The sequence below is a fragment of the Zerene cesonia genome, chromosome 13 (assembly GCF_012273895.1).
Source record: "Zerene cesonia ecotype Mississippi chromosome 13, Zerene_cesonia_1.1, whole genome shotgun sequence".
Classification (NCBI taxonomy): Eukaryota; Metazoa; Arthropoda; class Insecta; order Lepidoptera; family Pieridae; genus Zerene; species Zerene cesonia.
Window position 1 is genome coordinate 1,201,814 of NC_052114.1, and position 21,214 is coordinate 1,223,027.

General features: G+C 32.6%; 1 protein-coding gene across 2 annotated transcripts in view; it reads right to left on the reverse strand.

The window, feature by feature from the left end:
• LOC119831242 (glutamate receptor-interacting protein 1) overlaps positions 1-21,214 on the reverse strand; it is a 181,604-nt gene that overhangs the window by 103,871 nt on the left and 56,519 nt on the right. For both annotated transcript variants that reach the window (XM_038354534.1, XM_038354533.1), the window contains exon 3: positions 207-326. In XM_038354534.1, the coding sequence (XP_038210462.1) occupies positions 207-326 (120 nt within the window). The remainder of the gene's footprint in view (positions 1-206; positions 327-21,214) is intronic.

Sequence of the window (21,214 nt, forward strand, 5' to 3'; positions counted from 1 at the left end):
ACAGATTCGAAATTCAAATGTAATATTTTTTTATAATTAAGTGTAACAGTATTTATGGCCAGACTAAGTATATGTCGTCACTCGTATCAGTTAGGAATGCATAATATTGCTATAGTGTGTTAATTAGACAGCGCTGAATAATGAAACATAATAACAAAGCTTTAAAGCGGAAATTGGTTTCCCAGATACTCATTAATGGAACATACCTGCCAGCTTAAGTCCTATTCGCTTCCCAGGAGGCTTGATCAGCTCTATGTGGGTCCGCCTCAAGCCCCGTTCAGTGCAAAGCCCGGAATCCGTTGACAGCGACGTCTGCGATTTGAATACTGTAAAAACATTATGACATTAGCAATTATATTAAGGCACAGATAATATAATACTATTAGAAATCAAAAAGTAAGAAGGTCTTAATATTAGTTTGATTGTAAAAAGGTGAGGGTAGTCAGGCCGAACGTTGAATACACAATGTACGAAACACCAACTCACAATCCGTACGAATATGCACCGTTTTTTAGTGATAAGATATTTTATAGTATTCGACAGCTAAACGAGGTTTGAAAAGTTATGAAAAGCGACATCTGTATCTTCATGCAGCATATTATTTAAAAACCATTCATATCCGACAATACTATAACAGCCTGTAGTTTAAACTCTTATATTATAGAGTATTTGGGAATTTAATTCAGCGCTAATCTTAAACAATAATTAGTGAATGTATTACTTCATGTGGTCTAATATAATAGTATGGAAACAGTTTCAATGAGAATTTTGTTCGACATTAATCTTTGCTCATTAAAAATAACTAGACACAATTCTAGAAACAAGCTTAAAACTGTCCTTAAAATATGTGTTTGTCAATATTCTAATTGATATAAAAAATACTTTATAGTAAAATCAACCTTACTAGCATTATTTTAACGTTTATTCATGCATAAATGTAATACATTTATAACATAAGCTAGCTGGTCAATACACTAAAACAAATAGATGAATAACTTTTGAACATTTAGCAATAAAATTTTTCAAAGATAGAAATAAAACACACAGAGCATTTGACGATTGACAATTCACTCTCTTATTCAATTTTTCGCCATTGCAAAGTGAAGTTAGTGGCACTATACTTAATACATGATTTACACGGTCCGATGTTACAACAATTCGCATACATAAAGCACTTACAGCTAAATATAGTGAGCACAAATCTTTGCTTCGCGCTCGTAAACACGAACGTTTAGTGCTGCCTTTAAATACTTAAAATAACAGCAGATTTACTAATATTAATGTTAAGAGTTAATGGACGAAACTGACTCGCATGCACTGTATTCCAAGCTAGTGCTTCTGGTTGAAAACTGACAACTTAGGGAAAACGAATCAATTTACATATAGGAGGTGGTGGGTCGCCTGATAGTAAGCGAGCGGCACCACTCCTAAACATTTAGATAGGTGTATGTACTTTGCAAATGGATTGCTTGAAAAGGGATAAGGGATAAAGACAGGATTGATCAAGCAAATAGAGGAAGACATACAGGCTTCTGACTCTTCCACACAGAAACACAGCTACTACGCGATCACGCCGATGGGGGTGTGGTACATTCCCAGATGGGAGTTGATCTAAAACCCGCTGTAGCACGCTTGACAGCCCAAATAAGATAAAAGATCATAATATCAGTTAAGTTCAAAAATAAAAAAATGAAATTTCATGACCCCGTCAGGAAATTGCTCGTTGATTTCTTTTACGGACATGTAGTAGATCTGTCTGCAACAAATTTTTATTGTGATTACTAATTTTGAATAGAACTTAGGTTCTCTTAGTTCTACTTATGATTTATTGATATTGATAGATGTTTTCAATACAAATGTAATTTATTATTCCTGTAGTCTTCGCCGACAAACAACCTGTTTAAGACATATTGCCAATTGCCGATCAAAGAAAGGGTAGACTAAATTAATTAGGCATGTACCTATTAATTGTAATGTTAATAAGTAATTTAATTTTACATATCATAAACAACTATTAATAGCAATCTGAACAATCTATGAATCTATGAATCTATTTTACACGGAATATGATATAATATTCAAATGCAGACCAGCAGGCAATGAGCAGTCGATCAGTATAACTACATTTGATTACATTATCACCTCTATATTGATTTCCGATGGTCTGGCGAGGCCAAGATTATTGAGTTAATACCAGTCATTAGCATAAGACGTTATAGCTACGTTCTGAGCTCTCTTACGGGTTATTTAGAATAAATTTATTAAAGTAAATTAATTTCTATTATTTTTGTGTATTGGACGTCGGTGATTCGTAGATCGTAGAGTATTGTTTATCGGCGATTTCCATAGAGTTCGAGATTGACAGGTGAAGTATGGCAGGTTAGTATTCATGGTTTTTATTCGTTTATTATTCGTATATTCGAGTATTAAGCGGTGAGCGGTATGTTTAATATACGCTATCAATTTAGCATATATCTTGACATATATCATACAATTTTATATGTTAATTTAAATGCTAGATCACAAATATTAAATTATTTTACAACACGCTTTTATTGTATCTCCTTTAAAAATACCTTGTAAAAGCAAGTGAATATTGTCAATGTAATGTCTTTTAGTAAAAAATATTTCAATTGTCGATTCTATATAAAGTATTACTTATAGATATTACACACCACTTCTACCATCTTCCATGTTTATACATATTTGATACATGTACTGAATGTTTCAAAAATTTTCATTCTTTATACGCCTTAACTAGCAAGATTAAATGATAAAATCCTTTATCCTTATGTTGAAAACAACTTCATTTCATAACAAGACTAATTATTTATATCAATTAGACCACATCGTATTACGACCTATCAAATAGCATTATAACTACTTACAATTACTGAGTAAATACACACCGCAATCATAGTTAGAAACCCAACCCCGTATTACTTAGAAGAACTCGCAAAGATTGTTTACGCAGATACGATGTTTTTTTTTTAATGCATCAACGTAAGTTTTTTTTTGTATTATTAATAGGAAAGTGTTTCGGAAATGTTTGTATCTGGAGATAACTGGGAAGTTTGTGAGTGTAAGTGAAGTTGAAGAGAAGATGAGAGAAAATGTACAAATAAGTCGAATCTTATACTCGGCCTGCCCCCTCTCCGAGCGCTTCACACTATAGCAAGTGTCGTTAGGATTTTTCGTGACGCTCGCCTAGCCCCCTTAGCCAGCGTACCGCGCAATAAGGTACATCGGTCCAAAATCTTGATGTCAACAATCTTATGCAAGTTTTATTTATTTGCATTTGCCGACAGACCTTAGTGTTTCCAACGTCAGTTATATCGTTAGCAAGCAGACATTTTCTTTTAAAGACGGATTACTTTTATCTCGTAATTCGTGAGCGGGGAAGTTTTTGTGCCATCGCTTTGTTTCTATTGTGAGAAAGATGATTGATTACGGAGATGTGAGGGTTGTCGCTCATTGGACGGAAATTATTTGTTGATACTTTTACGCTTCGAAGAATTCGCTTAGTGAAAGATATTGTGACAAAGCATCTTCTACAATTGTTACCCTCATGGAAAGTTTTCGGCTACTTAGTATACTTATACCTTAAAAAGTAACAGTAAAATGTAAACTTCTAGTATGTTCTGTGAATTATCGTCTATGTTTAGTGACATTTAACCAAAAATACATATTGAATATCTTAATGTAAACTTCTGGTAGGTTCTCTGGAATGTCTTCTATGTTTACTGACATTTAAATATAAAGCGACCGCCTCCATGGCTCAGTGGTTAACGCGTGAGCTTAGAGTCGAGGAGTCCTGGATTCAATGGGGATGCATAAAAAAATGTCTCGCAGGCTCTGGCGGACACAGAAGGCTCCGATCACCTACTTATCCATAAAGAAAATCGATCACTAAAACAGATATATATCATCTGCCCCATAACCCAATAGGAGACAGGGGACTTCAATTTAAAGTTAACAATTTTTATTTAACTAGATGTATTAAATGTCTACGAACATTTTACAAAATTCTACGTTCACACGACAACACAACTCCACCTTTGAAGGACTTTTAAATCTAGAATATTCTCCTGGGACTGCTTCCTACCGTTTTAGCCTTAGTGACGTGAAGCATATTTCAACATTTATTTTATGGCACTTTTATTTTATGATATCTACTATAATTTAATTTTAATGCATTGTAGTATATTCTATTTTTATTGTGTTATTATTTAGTTACGGGGAAAGAGGTTAAATCGATATTAATTATCATTATTTCAAAAGGAATATCAAACCAACGACTAATCCGATTTGAAAGAAATATTTAAGCGTTAGATATAGCCTACTAGCTGCGCCCCGCGGTTTCACCCGCTTAAGTCCTTATCCCGTAGGAATATCGGGATAAAAAGTTGCCTAAATGTTATTCCAGTTGTTCAGCTATCTACGTACCAAATTTCATTGCAATCGATTCAGTAGTTTTTGCTTGAAAGAGCAACATTTGTTACCCTTACACACCTTACAAACTTCGCATTTATAATATTAGTAGGTTAAATAGATAGAACGTGACCCTGAATTCTATAGGCTATATGTATTACATTCGAAAACGAGTGAGACCTTCAATTATATGACGTTTATTAATAAATATTTTTACGAAATACATCAATAACATGAGTAATTGGAAATATCAGATGTAAATAAGAAGTGTAATGCGATAGAATGTTTAAATAAACAAAAACAAAGTACTTATAAGGTAAAATGCTTTTAGAATCACTATCACCTATCAGAATTTTTCACAAGTATTTATGTCAAAAAGTTATTTCTGTAATAAGTTCTAGATATGGGAAACGCTAACGTTATTTAAAATGTACATTTTCTGTATGTCATTTAAAGTACAAATGATTTTCGAATATTTGAATATTTTTAATGTACCTACATAATGTCTTTTACTTAATCGTGCGTGTCAATTTGCTAATTTGAAACAGCTTTTGGTATGATTTGGATGATGAATCATGCGTTTGTAACTATTGAGAATTAAGCACATTCAAACAGGTATTCGTTTCTAACAGCAACAGATGAACTCGTTTATAAATAACTTGAATGAAATATATCGGATAATACACTATAAAATATACATGTATAAAATATACTAGTATATACCCGTAATATTTAACAATAAAGGTTGAGAGTTGGATAATTTTTTTATAAATTTAACTAGCCGCTCGCCCCAGCTCCGATGTGGCAGACGACGAAAAATCATTAAAATCCTATGAAGTATTTTTGAGTTAAAAGTAGAGTAACTAAAACTATTTGCAACCAACTTCAAACTATACGATCGCCTCCTGTAAATTTGAACTAGTAATGATAATTTGAAGATTTAGATATTTTGTTAAATATAATTATATTATACATATTATACAGTTATACTTCTCCCTTTTACGAACTACTTAGTATATCTCATATCTCATTAAAATCCACAAAGCCACAGACTGCATACGAATACATTATGTGCCTACGTATACGTAAAAAACGAAGCCCTCCTTCTGGTAAATAGATTATAGCTCGGGCTCCTGATTATTCGGCAAGCCAACGATATCAAATATCAAAGACTGTATCATATATGGACTGGCCCTATATTATCTTTGTATACAAAAACATATGTTTAATGCTTTCATTTAGTTTACAATATGATTGGTTACAAAATATCGGCGGATGATATACTTCTATTTCCCTGATCGATTTTCTTTATAAACAATTAGGTTAATTATAAATTCACGATTTTATTTTTTCCCCGGGTTATTTATAGCTACGTTTAAAATGAATTGTACCAACAAAACGTATATAATATATTATAGCAATAACACTTAAACAAATATTTCATCTAAAGAAATGGTCTGTACATATTGTATGTATAAATATTCTCCTAGCTATCCCTCATATAACCGAGTTTGCATTTATCTCATACGTACCACAATTTCAAATGAAACACTTCAAAATTACTAAGCAAATAAGCGAATAATGTGAAAAGCGACGCTAAACAACGCCTCTCCTTTGAACTGCTATGTGATTTCATATCATCCCCTATAATTCCGCCATATAAATAATGTCACACACCCGCCAAATCAAGAGTGTATAATCAAGGCTCTTATTACGATACTGCATGAAATAGTCGAGAATATTCTGAATGCAATTATTATAAAATACTAGATGCGCCTCGCGGTTTTACTCGCGTAAGTCCGTATCCCGTAGAAATATTGGGATAAAAAGTTGCCTATATGTTATTCCAGTTGTCCAGCTGTCTACGTACCAAATTTCATTGCAATTGGTTCAGTAGTATTTGCGTGAAAGAGCAACAAACACAAACTCATCCGTAGAAACTTTCGCATTTATAATATTAGTAGGATACCTTTTCAATTATAGAAACACCATAGAAGTGGTATGTAAGTGTGAAACATTCACACAAATAACGTTCTTATAGTAAGTAGTAAGCAGATACGTGATTTGTAGATCTTTGAAGATATTTGGGCAAATTTTAACTGGGCTTCATGAGTGTAAAGTCCCGTTGATATAATAAGATCCTGCTTTAATATTGACACGGAGGAATTCGCTGGTATGAATCTGAATCAATACATAGTATAAAACAAAGTCGTTTTCTCTGTCCCTATGTCCCTATGCTTGCTTAAAATATATTGAAAACTATGCAACGGATTTTCATGGGGTTTTTTTAATAGATAGAGTGATTCAAGAGGTTTGTATGTATAATAACATCTATTACTACTTCGAATTAACGCGTGCGAAGCCACGGGCAAAAGCTAGTATAATAAAAAGCAAAAGCCGTAGCTACACGACCGGACCGCTCGGACAGAAAATTGTCACGCATATAGCCTGAAATAGGCATCAGCATGCACTATGAAATAGGCAAGACTAAGCAACAATTTCGGTGAATTTTCCTCCGAAAAGGATAAAATAGAGGATGAAAATTTTTACCATGAAAATTTATTTTCACCACGCGAAAAAAAAAACTCATCGAACAATTCCATGTCCTCATTACTGTATGAAACACGGCACAATGTAAAAAGCGCAATTTCAAAGAACATACGAGGTTTTGTTCCCATAAAAAGTTAGTTTGAAGGATCCTTGCTCTTCAATTAAGGACCAGCGTCCTAAGAAAGGGTATTCTGTCGCCACTTGTGGTACAAGGGCCGGCTACAATGCCTACCTCATGAGATTCAGGCCATATTGTTTGTTATGATCATTTTGGTGTTAATGGTAACCAAAGAATAGATAACATATTCTTTTGTTTAATTTTTAGTTTTATAGCATTGAAATGCTTTATAAATGAGAAATTTTGAAAGAATAGAAAAAATTTGATCACGAGGCAGGATTCGAACCTGCGTTACTTGCCTAACCTCTCGGCCACCCGTGATCCCGCCACAGTAATCGAATTTCTTCTATTCTTTCGGTTTCATGTGCAAGGGGCACCCCACGCCATCTATTGAGATGATTAAGAACCATCACAACCAATACGAAACATTATTTCAATGATTACAATATTGTATCGATGGAACGCGGCCTTTGTTAAATTTCATTTTTAGTTTTATAGCATTGAAATGCTTTATAAATGAGAAATTTTGAAAGAATAGATATTCGATTACTGTGGCGGGATCACGGGTGGCCGAGAGGCTAGGCGTTGCTACGGTTAGGCAAGAAACGCAGGTTCGAATCCTGCCTCGTGATCAAATTTTTTCTATTCTTTCAAAATTTCTAATATTCTATTGTATTATTGTAACGTATTTGTGAATGATTGTCACGAGAATAGTGTGTATCCGAATTCCATACGATATGTTACATTTTTTTATTTAAAACTAAAAGGTTTGCAATGATTCTATCTATAAAACAAACTGTACTTACTACTGTAATTCAACTAAGAACGGTATTGTTTCTGCGCCATTTTGTGACGTCACAATTCAAACGAATTAAATCAAAAGAAACAAAAAGTGTATTTAATAAATAACTCGTAAGTTAAGAAATGACGACTGTATTTAAATTTGATGTAAGATTCAGGCAAAACAATATAAAGTTTTGTTGAAATGAGAAAACCTTTCTAAGTAAAAAGCAAGAAATTGACGCAAAAAATCACGTTTCAAAATTTAATCGCATACATTTATAGCGAATAAATTATAACAAGTCTAACAATGACCGTATTAGAGTTACACACACATTATGCATCTCAATTATTATTCCCCCAGCATTTCCTATGCTAAAAGCCATTCCTGGTTCATGTTGAGTACAAAGCCAAACCAAAAGCGACATTTTGATTGCTGCTCCTGACAGACATTTGGACTGTCAAGTGGCCCGTTTCTAGCCGTCATGTAGATCGTGTCATGGTATACGAGTACATGCTGTTTGGCTTTGTAAGAGGATGCGGAATATATTACATGATAAATGTAAAGGTTTGGTTGGATTTAGAATTGACAGCATTGAAATTACGCTAATATTATAAATGTGAAACATAGTTTATAACATAGTTTGGGTGTTTGTCCGTCTGCTGAAAGTATAGAACTGATTTTTATTAAATTTAGTATACAGACAGGGTGTGAATTGACTTGGGTGATAGGATACCTTTTATCCCGATTAAATGCTCCTTTAGGATAAACAGGAATCTTTTTTTTTATGTCATAGCGGGCAACTGAGCTGGTGGTTCGCCTGATGGTAAACGATCACCACCGCCCATGAACATTCGCAGAAGCTCAGACCTCTGAGAATGCTAATAACATTAATCTTGATATACGGGCGGAGCTGGGACGAGCATCTAATGCTTTATAAATGAGAATTTTATTCTATTATTTTAATGTTTTTAAGGTTTGCTATATTTGAACGCCCCAGTTTTTACACGTTTTAACCCGTTTTTATTAGCTTCACTTGTATATTTGTATGTAACCGACTCCTTTAGACACAATTGCAATTCACTTGGGGACAAGGACAGACTCAGTTAAAACTTTCAACACTTCTCAAGGTTAAATAAAAAAATATCTTATCCTTATAAGGATTAGCACGACAAAATAATTTCCTTACGTATGCTCTGTATAAGTGCAAATGAGACAATTTAAGCGATTCGATCATTTAAATGTTTTTAAAACTATATTTATTTTATTTACATAAGAGACTATTTACACTGGAACTGTAGACAGTCACAATGTAAATAACATTTCGCATTTAACATTCGCTCGATTTTATATCCGCGAAATACAATTCTCGAAAACAAAAATATACAATATAGTAATTTAAAGGGAAATAATGTTTAAAAATCTCTATTTCGTATGTAAATTGGGTCTCGTAGTGCGTATACAAGCAACTAACAGTGATGTAATATAATTTCATGACTAAAAGCTTATGGAAATATGATTCAAGATATGTTCTAGGTGTGTTTGTAACTTTATTGCTTGTTATACGATGGCAACATTGTCGTTGTAAGAATGTTAGAAATTTGAACAAATTTAACTAATGGATACGACTGTATGAGAGATTTTACTATTATGTTTTCAATGTATTAACATAAAAAGTAAAATGTATGTTTATTAAGGTTATCTGTGATATCGATATATCAATATAATACTTATTTTATTTTATTTTCATCATCCTCATCAGCACACACATGTTCCTAATGCTGGGACGCAGGCCTCCTATGAGGGTTCAGGCCATAATCCACCACGCTGGCCAAGTGCGGGTTTGCAGATGTCACATGTTGCCGAACTTTTGATTCTTGGACATGCCGGTCTCTTCACGATGTTTTCCTTCATCGTTTTAAGCAGTGGTGATGATATCCACATGTGCAGATAAATTGTAAAGGCAATTTATTTCCTGCACGCTCGCCCGGTCTCGAACCCCGACTTATCGATTTTGAAGTCCGAGGTTCCCACCGCTGAGCCACCACTGCTATTACATTTCAATAATAACATTGTTAAAAGGAGATTTAAGAAAAACATACATTAACATATTGCATTTAAGTCTTATTTCACATTAACATTAATATACATAACTGTGCTCACTTAACTTTTATCTACAATCGATTTCAAAAGAATAAGGAGATTATCAATTCGATTGATTTTTTGTATCTTTTGTCTTATATCGTTTTATAATAGGATGAAGCGATTTTTGTTATTTTTTAATTTGAAAGTGGGACCTGCCATGTGGTTGCCATTTAAATTTGGTCTTGTCCCAAGAATTTGGAGGGATTTTTTTTGTTAAAAGCAATTATCATTACACACCTATATAATGATATCAATCTTTTACATTAATTACATAACTTGAGTTGTCATGCTGTAAAGGCGACGATTTCTTTTAATTCTTAGATATAATGTGTACTAATAATAAGCTTTATATTATTGAACGCGGTAATCTGAACAACTACTACTACTAGATCTAATGAATATAATATATACCACGGGCAAAGGCGAAGTGGGCGCGCTAGTCATATACAAATTTGAATATATGCTTTAAGTAGAAAGTATTACAAACATATTTTTAATTTGATTTAACCGTGTAGGTTACAAAGAAACAATACACAGAGTATACAAATAATATTTTTATAATAACATACTCTATGGCAATGTTTACCTACCACTGCTACGTCGTTCGTAATAATAAACTTTAAAAGTTTCTTATTAACTTCCCAACTTTAATACAGCGAAATAAAATTTACGGACCTCACAATTTGGTCCTTCGATCGTAAAAGTTGAAATTAATGTTAACGTTTTCATCTTCACGGTGATTTTGTTCAAGATCATATCAAATATTATGGCCGTAATAATGGAATATCTTCCTTAAAGTTCTTTTATAATAAACTATCAACCCTCGACCCACTTCGCTATCAGAAGAATGACTTAATCAACAGTAATATGGTTTGCGGCAAATTCTGAAGCACATTTAGAAAATTTGTGAATAACTCTTAAGTTTAAATAAAACTCATCCTGCCTGATTTGAGTGAGGTACAAAGAAAAGAAAGAGGTTCGTTTCTTCTTAACCGACTGATAGTAAGAAACCATCACCGCCCATGAATATTCCCAGAAGTAGTACCTCTGCGAGATTGACAACGGAACAAAAGGAATGGACTGAGAAAGGAATGGACGATGCTTCCCGCTCCCCCACACAACGTACGAATGCTACTATTGTAGGTCGAGCTTCTGTGGGGGAAGGGGTGGTGTTTATCAGTTACGAAAATAGAAAAAACAAAACACAGATCACAATCGATCCTCAAAGCTACTTATGCACAAAAATTAATAAAAATCAGTCATGCTGTGACACGAGATTTTTTTGTATTTAAATTAAATCTCTTAATTGCGATTTAGACTTGCGATTCTAAGGTTTCTGTACAAGCCCTTTACAATAACTGCAAAAACATTGGTCGCCCAACCAGTTTATGGCCAAAGCGACGAGAAAGCAACCCATTTTTAACGTAATAATTTTTGACTTTTTTATTTTTTGTTATAGCGACAACAGAAATAAATTATCTCTTAAAGTTTCAACTATCTAACACGGTTCATGAGACAGACAGACAGTGAAGACTAGTTGTAGTTACCTATTGCCTTTTGGATACGGAGCCTTAAAAAAAATAGTTTTGCCAATTCAGCGTACTTCATAGGATTACACGTCTGTGTTGATATATAAAGCTTAGTTTTACTACGACTTTTGAGTAAAGTCCTTAATAATCTATGTAAACATGTTGAGCAGGTTTTTTTTTATATCTAAGAAGTTTCTTAAGGGTAAATAAATCCGGCCTCTTTAATTCAAACAAAAAAGGAATTGAATTTTAATTCTGTGTGGTACAGCATTAATCATTAGACAATTAGTTGAAATTTGACAAAGACAATTGGGGATAGAAGGTGACTTATGCGGAACCTTAGCTTAGATGAGAATAAAGTGAAAAAAATCACTTCAAACACTTAGTCAAAGTACCTTATGTTAATTATCAAAAATGGTTGTTCGTTATTATTTCGAATAAAAAAATATTCATTTAAATAACTATTTTGCTCTTCTAAAAGTGACGAGAACGAAAAAAACCATATAGCCAAATTGAGAATTACATTTTTTTAAGTCGGTTAATATAACAGAGAACATTAAGCGTCCGCACATAATTAACCATGAAACATAAACATCCGGTGGGACCCAGATTTATGGAGGATGCTAGATGCATAAATCGTATTTTTAACCGACGTTTCAAAAACGAAGAAGGTTCAAAATTTTAACGTTTTTTCGGTTTTGTTATTCTATAACTTCGTGGGGTTTTATGCGATTAATGATAAATGAGTAGTAATTTTTGTGTTTGATGGAAAATTGTCGTCATTTGGTCCCATTTTTGTCCCAATTTGGAATGTTACCTTTCAGGGATGTCGATGACCGTCTTTGTAGAAAAATATATGTGGTGATATATCAATATTTGTACTGATAATTATATTGTAATATAATAAACGGAAGTAATTATATTTCAATATAAATGTGAAGAGTTCATTTACTCTTTCATGCGTTTGAATTTACGCGAGTATTTAGAAATTAAAGACTTTTGAACGATATTTATTCAAAGAACACATCATTTCATTTCATTTAATTTGATTTCACTTTCGCTGTCCCTACGTATGCTTAAATCTTTAAGCTACGCAACGGATTTTGGTAGGTTTTTTTAATAGATAGAGAGATTCAAGAGGAAGGTTTATATGTATAATAACATCTATTAAGCTAATCCGAATTTATCGCGTGCGAAGTCGCGAGGAAAAGCTATTAGGTTATAAATATGACGAGGAGAGATAACGAAAATGTTTCTACAGTCCCTTCTAGAGCAGCGCATGGGAACACAGGCTTAGTCGGTAGGAATCCGACATAACCCACATATACTTCCCCAGGAGCTATGGGCATGAGCAAGATTTCGCCACTATAAATGTGAAGAATTTAGAAATTAAAAACTTGAGATGGAAGACTGTCTCCCCGTGACCACGCTCGCTGTAAAGTGTTCGAAACGTCGGGTTATTAAATAATGAATAAATCGCGTTTAAAATCCGTTAAAAAATTTTTAATTTCTAAATGTATAATACTCGCGTAAAATCAAATAAGAAAATACTGTGAAGAATTTTTTCATACTTCTGATTTTCTTGTTTGTACTTTGTCTTGTTTGCACTCTTCTTGTAAAGGTGCACCATAAAGAGTTTTTGACTGATTGATTGACAGCATAAACAAAGTCGCTTTACGCCGTCTGTGTCTCTGTGCACTTAGATCTTCAAAATTTTGACTGCATCATAACATCTATGGGCATCAGCCTGATTCGTCTAGTGGTTTGGGCTGTGCGTTGATAGATCACTATGTCAGTCAGTCACCTTTGAGTTATATATATTTAGACCGTGTCAAGACGGGGTGGGTCGCCAGTAAGCAATAAAAACAAAGTAGAAATAAAAATTATTTCAATAATAATCCTTTTGAACCAAACTGAGTTAATTGGTGCAAAATTTTATAAAGGTGTTTGTTATTCGTGATGAGTTGGAAATAAAACATTGTGTAGTTTTTTTTTTTAAATACGCTTTTAAAAGAATGAACTCGAGTAATTTTGTGAACATTTTAATTGTTAAAAGTCGCTTTGTAGCTCAGAAGTATTGCAATTAGAAATAACTCCTTGTAATTTGTTAGCGTTGGAAGGTTTTCTAGAACATTTATACGCTTTTTTTTTAAGTTCAAGAAGCGTTGTTAAAATTTCATGTTCCTATTATTACCTTATTACATATTCGTTCTAAAATAAAAAAAAATAATTAAAGCTTTGATTTGAACCAATTAAAGCCTTGTATGTATGGTAATCATTAGTTGAGCAATGATGCTGTTGGAAACTCACTTTATAATAAAGCAACTTTTCGTCCGTGTGGTCCAAGAGCACCAGCATACATCCCGTTTCCGGGATTTCCAGGATAAAACCTGTCCTATGAAATTTTTAAATTTTTCAAGCTATCTTGAAACCAAAATCATTCAAATCGGTTAAGTGGTTTAGACGTACCTTAGGAAACGGACGGAGAGACAATTACTCTCGCATTTATTATATATTAGTGGGGATAATGTTAACAATTCATTTATTTTTTGGACAGTAATTTTCGAATGCCAGACAGTAACTGCGTCTTTAATAAAGTTTGTAATAATCATAAATAATTAGACAAAACATTTTATTAACCTACTAAATATTATACTTTTATAATGTTTTCACCCCACAATATATTAAATAAAATATGTGAAGTTGCTAATAAAAAACCAAAACTCCCCTAACCGAGATGCGGAGTCACAGACTAATTTAATTTGTCCCTCGTAACATGAATCGACCGCGACATGCAGTTCCTAATCTGGAGTGACAATTTAGTCTGTGCATTTAGTGTTTGAAATAGGAGATAATGTATTTTGGGAAGTGATAGAGTCTGCTTAATACTTTTAAATGAAAGATGATAGAAAATAGATGGTACAAAAGGATTTGAAAGTATGTCTAGTTTATTGAACTCAATTTAAATACAGCAGATATTTTTTACAAGAAAAATTTGCCTCGCTTAAAACAGTAATCTAACGACACAGGAACTATTTAAGACGCTACTTACTATTGCAATATATGTGATTTCAGGGGGGACCATTAGGGGGAACGTACGTAGCATACGTATATTTATACGATTTGAGAAAAATAAAATACTAAAAATTTATCGCGGTCACGATCATTTTCCATTCTTTCAAAATTCCTCATTTATAAAGCAATTTAATGCTATACAATTAACATGAATTAACTTAAACGAACTCTTATCAAAAAGTCGTCTTACAACTCATGTCAAAGAAAGATCAAATCATACCTGTATCTTTTCCTAGTACAACGACTTTAAAAGCTCGTGAATAGATATTAAAATGATATTCTGAAAATGCCCCATGCCAATGCGTATTCTGAAAATGTTAAAGCAGATAATATTATATGATAAATTTTCTACACGTAGAGCATATAACATAGATCACTTTAATTAACACCTCTGGCATATTAATTAATAAACAATCTCAGTTAAAACGCTAGAAGGTATATTAACGCCTACTCCTAAATTGTCTAAATATAACATTTTCTTTCACCCACCGCGCCATTTTGTAATCTCTGTAAATTGATGTTATCAAACTTTGTGTCAATCTTAATCATCCTACTGATATAAATGGAAAATTATATTTGGTTCTTTGTCTTTCTTTAAACGGAACGGTGAAATTGTGATGAGATTTTCTTGTCTGGGTAGTAAGGAAGCTAGAGTAGATATCCTTATGAGTGCTCCAGTCCTTTATACCAGTCTTAAATTTTTTCCTTATCTCTTACCCCTTAAATGCAACGCAGTCGCATGCACTACTCTGCAAATGTGTATGAGCGTTGGTGATAGCTTTCCATCAGGCATAAAGCCATTGGGTCTTATGCCCGGTATGACTAAAAAAAGTATGAAATCGCTGGCGAAGCTGCGAGCGGATAGCTAGTACCTACTTTACTTTAAGTTTTCTTTGTATGGCCTGAAAATGGACTTAAAAATTAATATTATAGAAGAAGTAACAAGTTTATTATAATGTAATATTTAATCCTATTTTTGTTTGCAACTATCTGTTTGCCACGGCTTCGCCCTTGGTACATATATAGCCTTTTCACTCATTGATGTTGCGGCTTTCTAATGGTGAAAGAATTGAAATCAGACCGCTGTTTTTGAGTGTTAACCTTACAAACATAAAAAAATACAAAAGTTTCTTCTTTATAATATTATTGTAGATGGGACGCTTAATCACCCTCGCTACAGTCTATTTGAATAATCAACATCTGTAGAGTAATTTTTCATTCAACTTTTATAGAAAAGCTTTGAGCTCGAATTATTAAATTCACGCTAATACGAGACAGCTCTAGAGTAAAACACACGCAGCAGTATCATATATGAATATTACTTAACATTATGGACACGATGCAACCTCAGCAATGTACTAAAGGAGTCGGGCGACCGCAAGCATAAATCCTCAGGCATAATTTGAGCACATTTGAGGTACTATTACAAAACACATTTCTCACATAAAGATACAAACAAAATAATGCGAGTACAAGATTGGAGTGAACATTTTAAAATGCATAACGCTTGGCTGTAGCAGCGTGGAAAACCTCAGGAAACTTTTTAATAATAAATTGTAAGAGTTATTTTTTGTTGTTGCGAATAAAATAACTTTAGTTTTCATGTAGATTGGAATGGAAAGTGTAATATATAACTGCAATACTTATGGTTTGTTTTCGCAATAATATAATGAAAGTAGGTATCTCGTATTACATAAAAAAAGTACGAAAACATCTATTTTTGAATAAAATAAATGTACCTTTTTAACTATATAGTCGCGAATCTATTTTTTATCTCCTGGTTTGGTAATGTATGAAAATTCTATCTGAATGAATGCAATACTAATATTTTAATTTATAATAATTTGTACGTAATATTGGTCTATCACTGAATAATATTTTGTCAAAATATGCCTAGCGGCTTTAGCGTGATTGACTCTAATACTAGACTGATTTACTAGTTCCCAACTACAAAGAATGAGAACAGATCATTGTTTTCAGGATACAAACAAAACTGCGTGATAAAGTTAGTGTACACACAAAAGTGTCGCCGATTTTATGATTTTTGCTTTCTAAAACTGAAGTGCTGGTGAAAATGTATTCGCTGGCTACATGACAGGCCTCGTCGGATGCATTTTTCAATCAAACTGAGGCCTTTCATATAAAAATTCGTGTTTTACGCCCCAAATGAAACCTTTTTTGCTTTCGTAACTTACGATCGATATTAATAAAACCTTTGTAAGTTATATTTTGGCATTAGACTTAGTTAGTTTTTGCTTAGTATTTTCTTACGTTTGATTTTACGCGAGTATCATACATTAAGGCTCGCTGTAAAGTGTTATAAACGTCTGGTTAAATAGTATAATGAATGAGTCGTGTAAGATCCGTTAAAAAGTTATTGCACAGTTTGCCAGTATCTCCTGTAAACAGATTTGATGTGAGAAAAATAAATAAATTATAAATAATTATGTATATTACTATTGGTTAAGGATATTTGGTTAAATATGTAATAAAATAATTTCCTTCGAAATTAAATATTCCACAAACTTTATTGAACGACTGCCTCACATTCTGAATGGGTTCATAGTAGCGATTTATAACATTGAAGCCGTTGCTTTGACTAATATAAGAACAGTTCATATAGCACTTAGACCCTAAAGGACTTGGCGACTTGTAAAACAACAAGGCCGTTTATCAAAGTCATTATTAAATGAAAAACGAACCCAGCAATTAAACATGATTAATTAATGGCCAATATGAAATGGATACCACTATCATTAAATTTCTGCAAATTATTTTCAGGGTTTTAACTAATTGCTTTTGACTGATTATACGTAATTGCCATTTAATTAATTAAAACGCTTTACATAATTTTATTTGTTTTGTTACAATGCTGGATGATGAAATAATAATTTTTAGCTAGCTAAACTTCAACGGTAGAGACGCAAATATGATATTGCATGCGAAAGAGTGGGATGGACTGAAATATGTTGATAGCGGAAAGGTTGGAACTATATTGTGCATCTGTGAAATTATATATCTTTTGTGTAAAAGGTAGGTAACTTCAAATTTGTTCAAACTATTTTATCACTAACAGCTTTGCTTGCTGTATATTTCAAGTATCCGGTTTTATTTCATAAGGTTCGTTAGGGTAGCCTGGGAATGTTATATTTTATAAAAATATTTCATTTTATTATATTGCCTAGCTCAGTTGTTCCATTCTATTCATTGCCCATTGAGCTATATCAACTAAGGATTTTCTTATTAAATTATGCTGAAGCAACTTGCGTTACAAATATTAACTATAATTTTAATACTCTTCGCAATCATGATATATTATGTATAGTTATGTAGATTTTATAGAAATCGACGTTAACTCATTTATTTCTATTTTTATTTTTTTTTTTATAATCATTCTCAATATTACTAAAAATTTTGTTTTCCTCACATCCTACATAAATTTTGATTTGAAAAAGATTTGATCCCTTTTTGTGGCATGTACCTAATATATGGAATATATTTTTTTATACACACACTATCTTCCAATTTTAATATTATTTGTACAATATACTTGTATTATAGAATTTTTGTGTTATAGGCAGCAAAACAGTGTCTATAACTAATTTCTCTGACAGACTTATCATTCAAAGTCATCCCTGTAAGGTAACCTAAGCAAGAAACGAAACATGTTATTAAACTCGATAAGCTTGATCTTTACCCAGATAAAAAAAATAGCTTTCTTCATAAGCATCAAACCACTGAGGTAAACTAATTCGAATCTGTGTAATTAAATCACAATTATACCTTAACATTATCTTTATATATATCATCATCAGCCCATATATGTTCCCACAGCTGGGATACAGGCCTCCTATGAGTCACCACTGCTTATTATTTCTATATATATATAGCTTATTATTATTTTATATAATATATAAGTTTCATAGGTATTTATACCGTTATCAAATCCCATACATAATATTCATATACATCAATTAACATTGTATAAAAGATCAAGGTCCTTCACGCTTATAAAATGCAAATAACCACCGATAACGTTTTAGCTGAAATCGGGGCGTCGTTAAATTTATTATTTATACGTATTTTTACACATAAATCCGACGCGGGAATGTTTTTATGGACCATTTTTCCGTCGCTAAGCCCGCGGGTATGATATAAAATAATACGTGTCAACGGGGTCGTGTTTTGATGGTTTAACTGTGTCTTTAGAGTTGTCAATATACAGAAGAAATTGCATACAACTGCTTTCCGAAACGGTCGTACGTCGTTTTGACGATTCGAAAGTGCCTCTAACGATGTCTTGCTGAAATAAATGTTTGAGTCTAAGTTGGACTGTGATTGCACCATGGACATATTATAATGTAATTCAAACAGTTTTTTTTATTTATATAAATACGATAATTAATTAGCTCGAAGTCATAAATATTACATTATCTCAGAGCTATATTATATAGACATAGATATTAATTATTCAGTCGCTCAATGCTCAGAATTTAATGAGAGTGTCATTCATATTAAACATCAAATAAAGCGCAAAAAATTACAAGGCTCAACAGAAGTAAACTCAAAGAGGCCTTCATTAAATAACTTTTCATGCCACAGAATTAAATTAAAGCCTTGGTCTATTAGTGAAGTCAACCGGACTCGTATTCCTAATGTGTGCTCGGAGCTTACGATCTTAATTTTTTTTCTTTTTCGTCATCCCAGAGAAAACGAGGCGAACTCAAAATTGGTAACAGCGGCTACTCAGTTTGTTTATTTTTCCATTGAGCACTTTAAAGAACTACAATTTAATGAAGGTCAGGAGTCGATCTGATGATGGAGGTTACAGTGACGGGGGAATTCCTTAACCTTGTGTTCAGGCTTAATTTGTATTGATGATAACTTTACAAATAGATGAGCGGTGACTGTCATGAGGGGATGATAATGAAGACAAAGGATAGTTTAGGGAACTCCTCAACGATTTACAGAACCTGCTATGCGACTGATCTTGATTAATTTGTATGGATGAGAACTTTCCACCTAGATACTAAATAAGTTATAATTGTCATTATGGGTCTGGTTATGAAGATGAAGCTCATGTAAGAGAACTCCTCATTGGTTGGTACCATGTGTTCCAAATACAATAATGAAGTGATTTTTTTTTTTGTTTTTTTAGCGCGTTATTTTTTTGTTTATGGCAGTTTGGTTTACCAATAAAATTTATAAATCCTTTTAAACTTTATTGTAATTATATAGAAATTTGAGGTTTTATGTTAGAAAGCTCTTTATATGGGTATTCGTACAAGTGTGTTATACAATTGTATGGGTGCGTAATGAATGCATTTAAAATGATAGAAATAGATTAAGAAATGGCTGACATCAGAAACTAATGCAAATTTTAAAAATTCACGCGATTTAAGCTTGTCTTACGTAACAATACCGGCGCATCCCGATTCAGGGCGAGAATTTAAAGGGATGCTGGATTCAATCTTACGTTGAGCCCCAATGTGAGAGAAATTAACTAAAATTACATTTGTTATTGAAGTGAAACTTCTTTAGAATCGTTGTGATTTAAAACCTGATGCAACAGAAAAACGAAAGGTAAGAGACAGAAATACAAAAATGTGTAGAATGAAGCCGGCAAAGAATGAGACAGAAATATACATACTATTTTATTCATTCTTTTGACGATTTATTGAAGTTTCACTTCTATCATGTGTGAATCGCACACACACCTTTTTTTTTTTAAATCTTTATAAATAACGTTTAGTTTATGGAATATAAATATAAAACTCGTAACCTCGATTAAAATAAAGATAGTGTTTTAAGCACATGTTTTGATATTCATACATTTAATTTCTAAATTATCGAAGTTAATGTATGATGTATAGATATATAGTATAGTATAGCTTAATCTAACGGAACCGAACGAACCTTACTTGATGCCTTTTTTAATAAAATAATATACAAAAAATTTCATTTATTCACTCACTTTTATAAAAAGTATGTGTTTATATATTCAAAATTTAACAAATATCCAGCTTATTTCAATCTCTAAAAAAAAATGCTTCATAATAATAATGACAGGAATACACTTACAAATAAATGTAAAGTAAAAACGAACACCCCAAGACTACGTGTAGAATAAGATTTGTTTCTATTGCTACATAAAGCTTTACCTACATTTAAATCCGGGGCCCCTATATAATAATCGTGAGTACGTCCTGTCTCCCTTTGTGCAAAGTACCCTCAGAATGTCCGCTATGCTCTCGCCCCGGCTCTTTATTTTAAAGCCATTTTCTACAAGTGTTTGTAATTTATTAAGACAAGTCTTGGAACGCTGAATTCCCATTTGCATTAGATTTCCTTTATTACATTGCGATTTTTAAATGGACAATTTATTTAGCGTAACCGTGTAAATTATTTCAAGGGAAACTCATTTGATTGTTTTGATAATTTCATTGTTCCATAGTTTTAATTGGTTAATTTAATTTTTAATGTGACGTAATGTAGAACATACGCAATTGAGATGAATATATTAACGATGCATATGATAAATATACTTAATACTGTTAAGCAATGTATAAATAAATGAATTTTAAG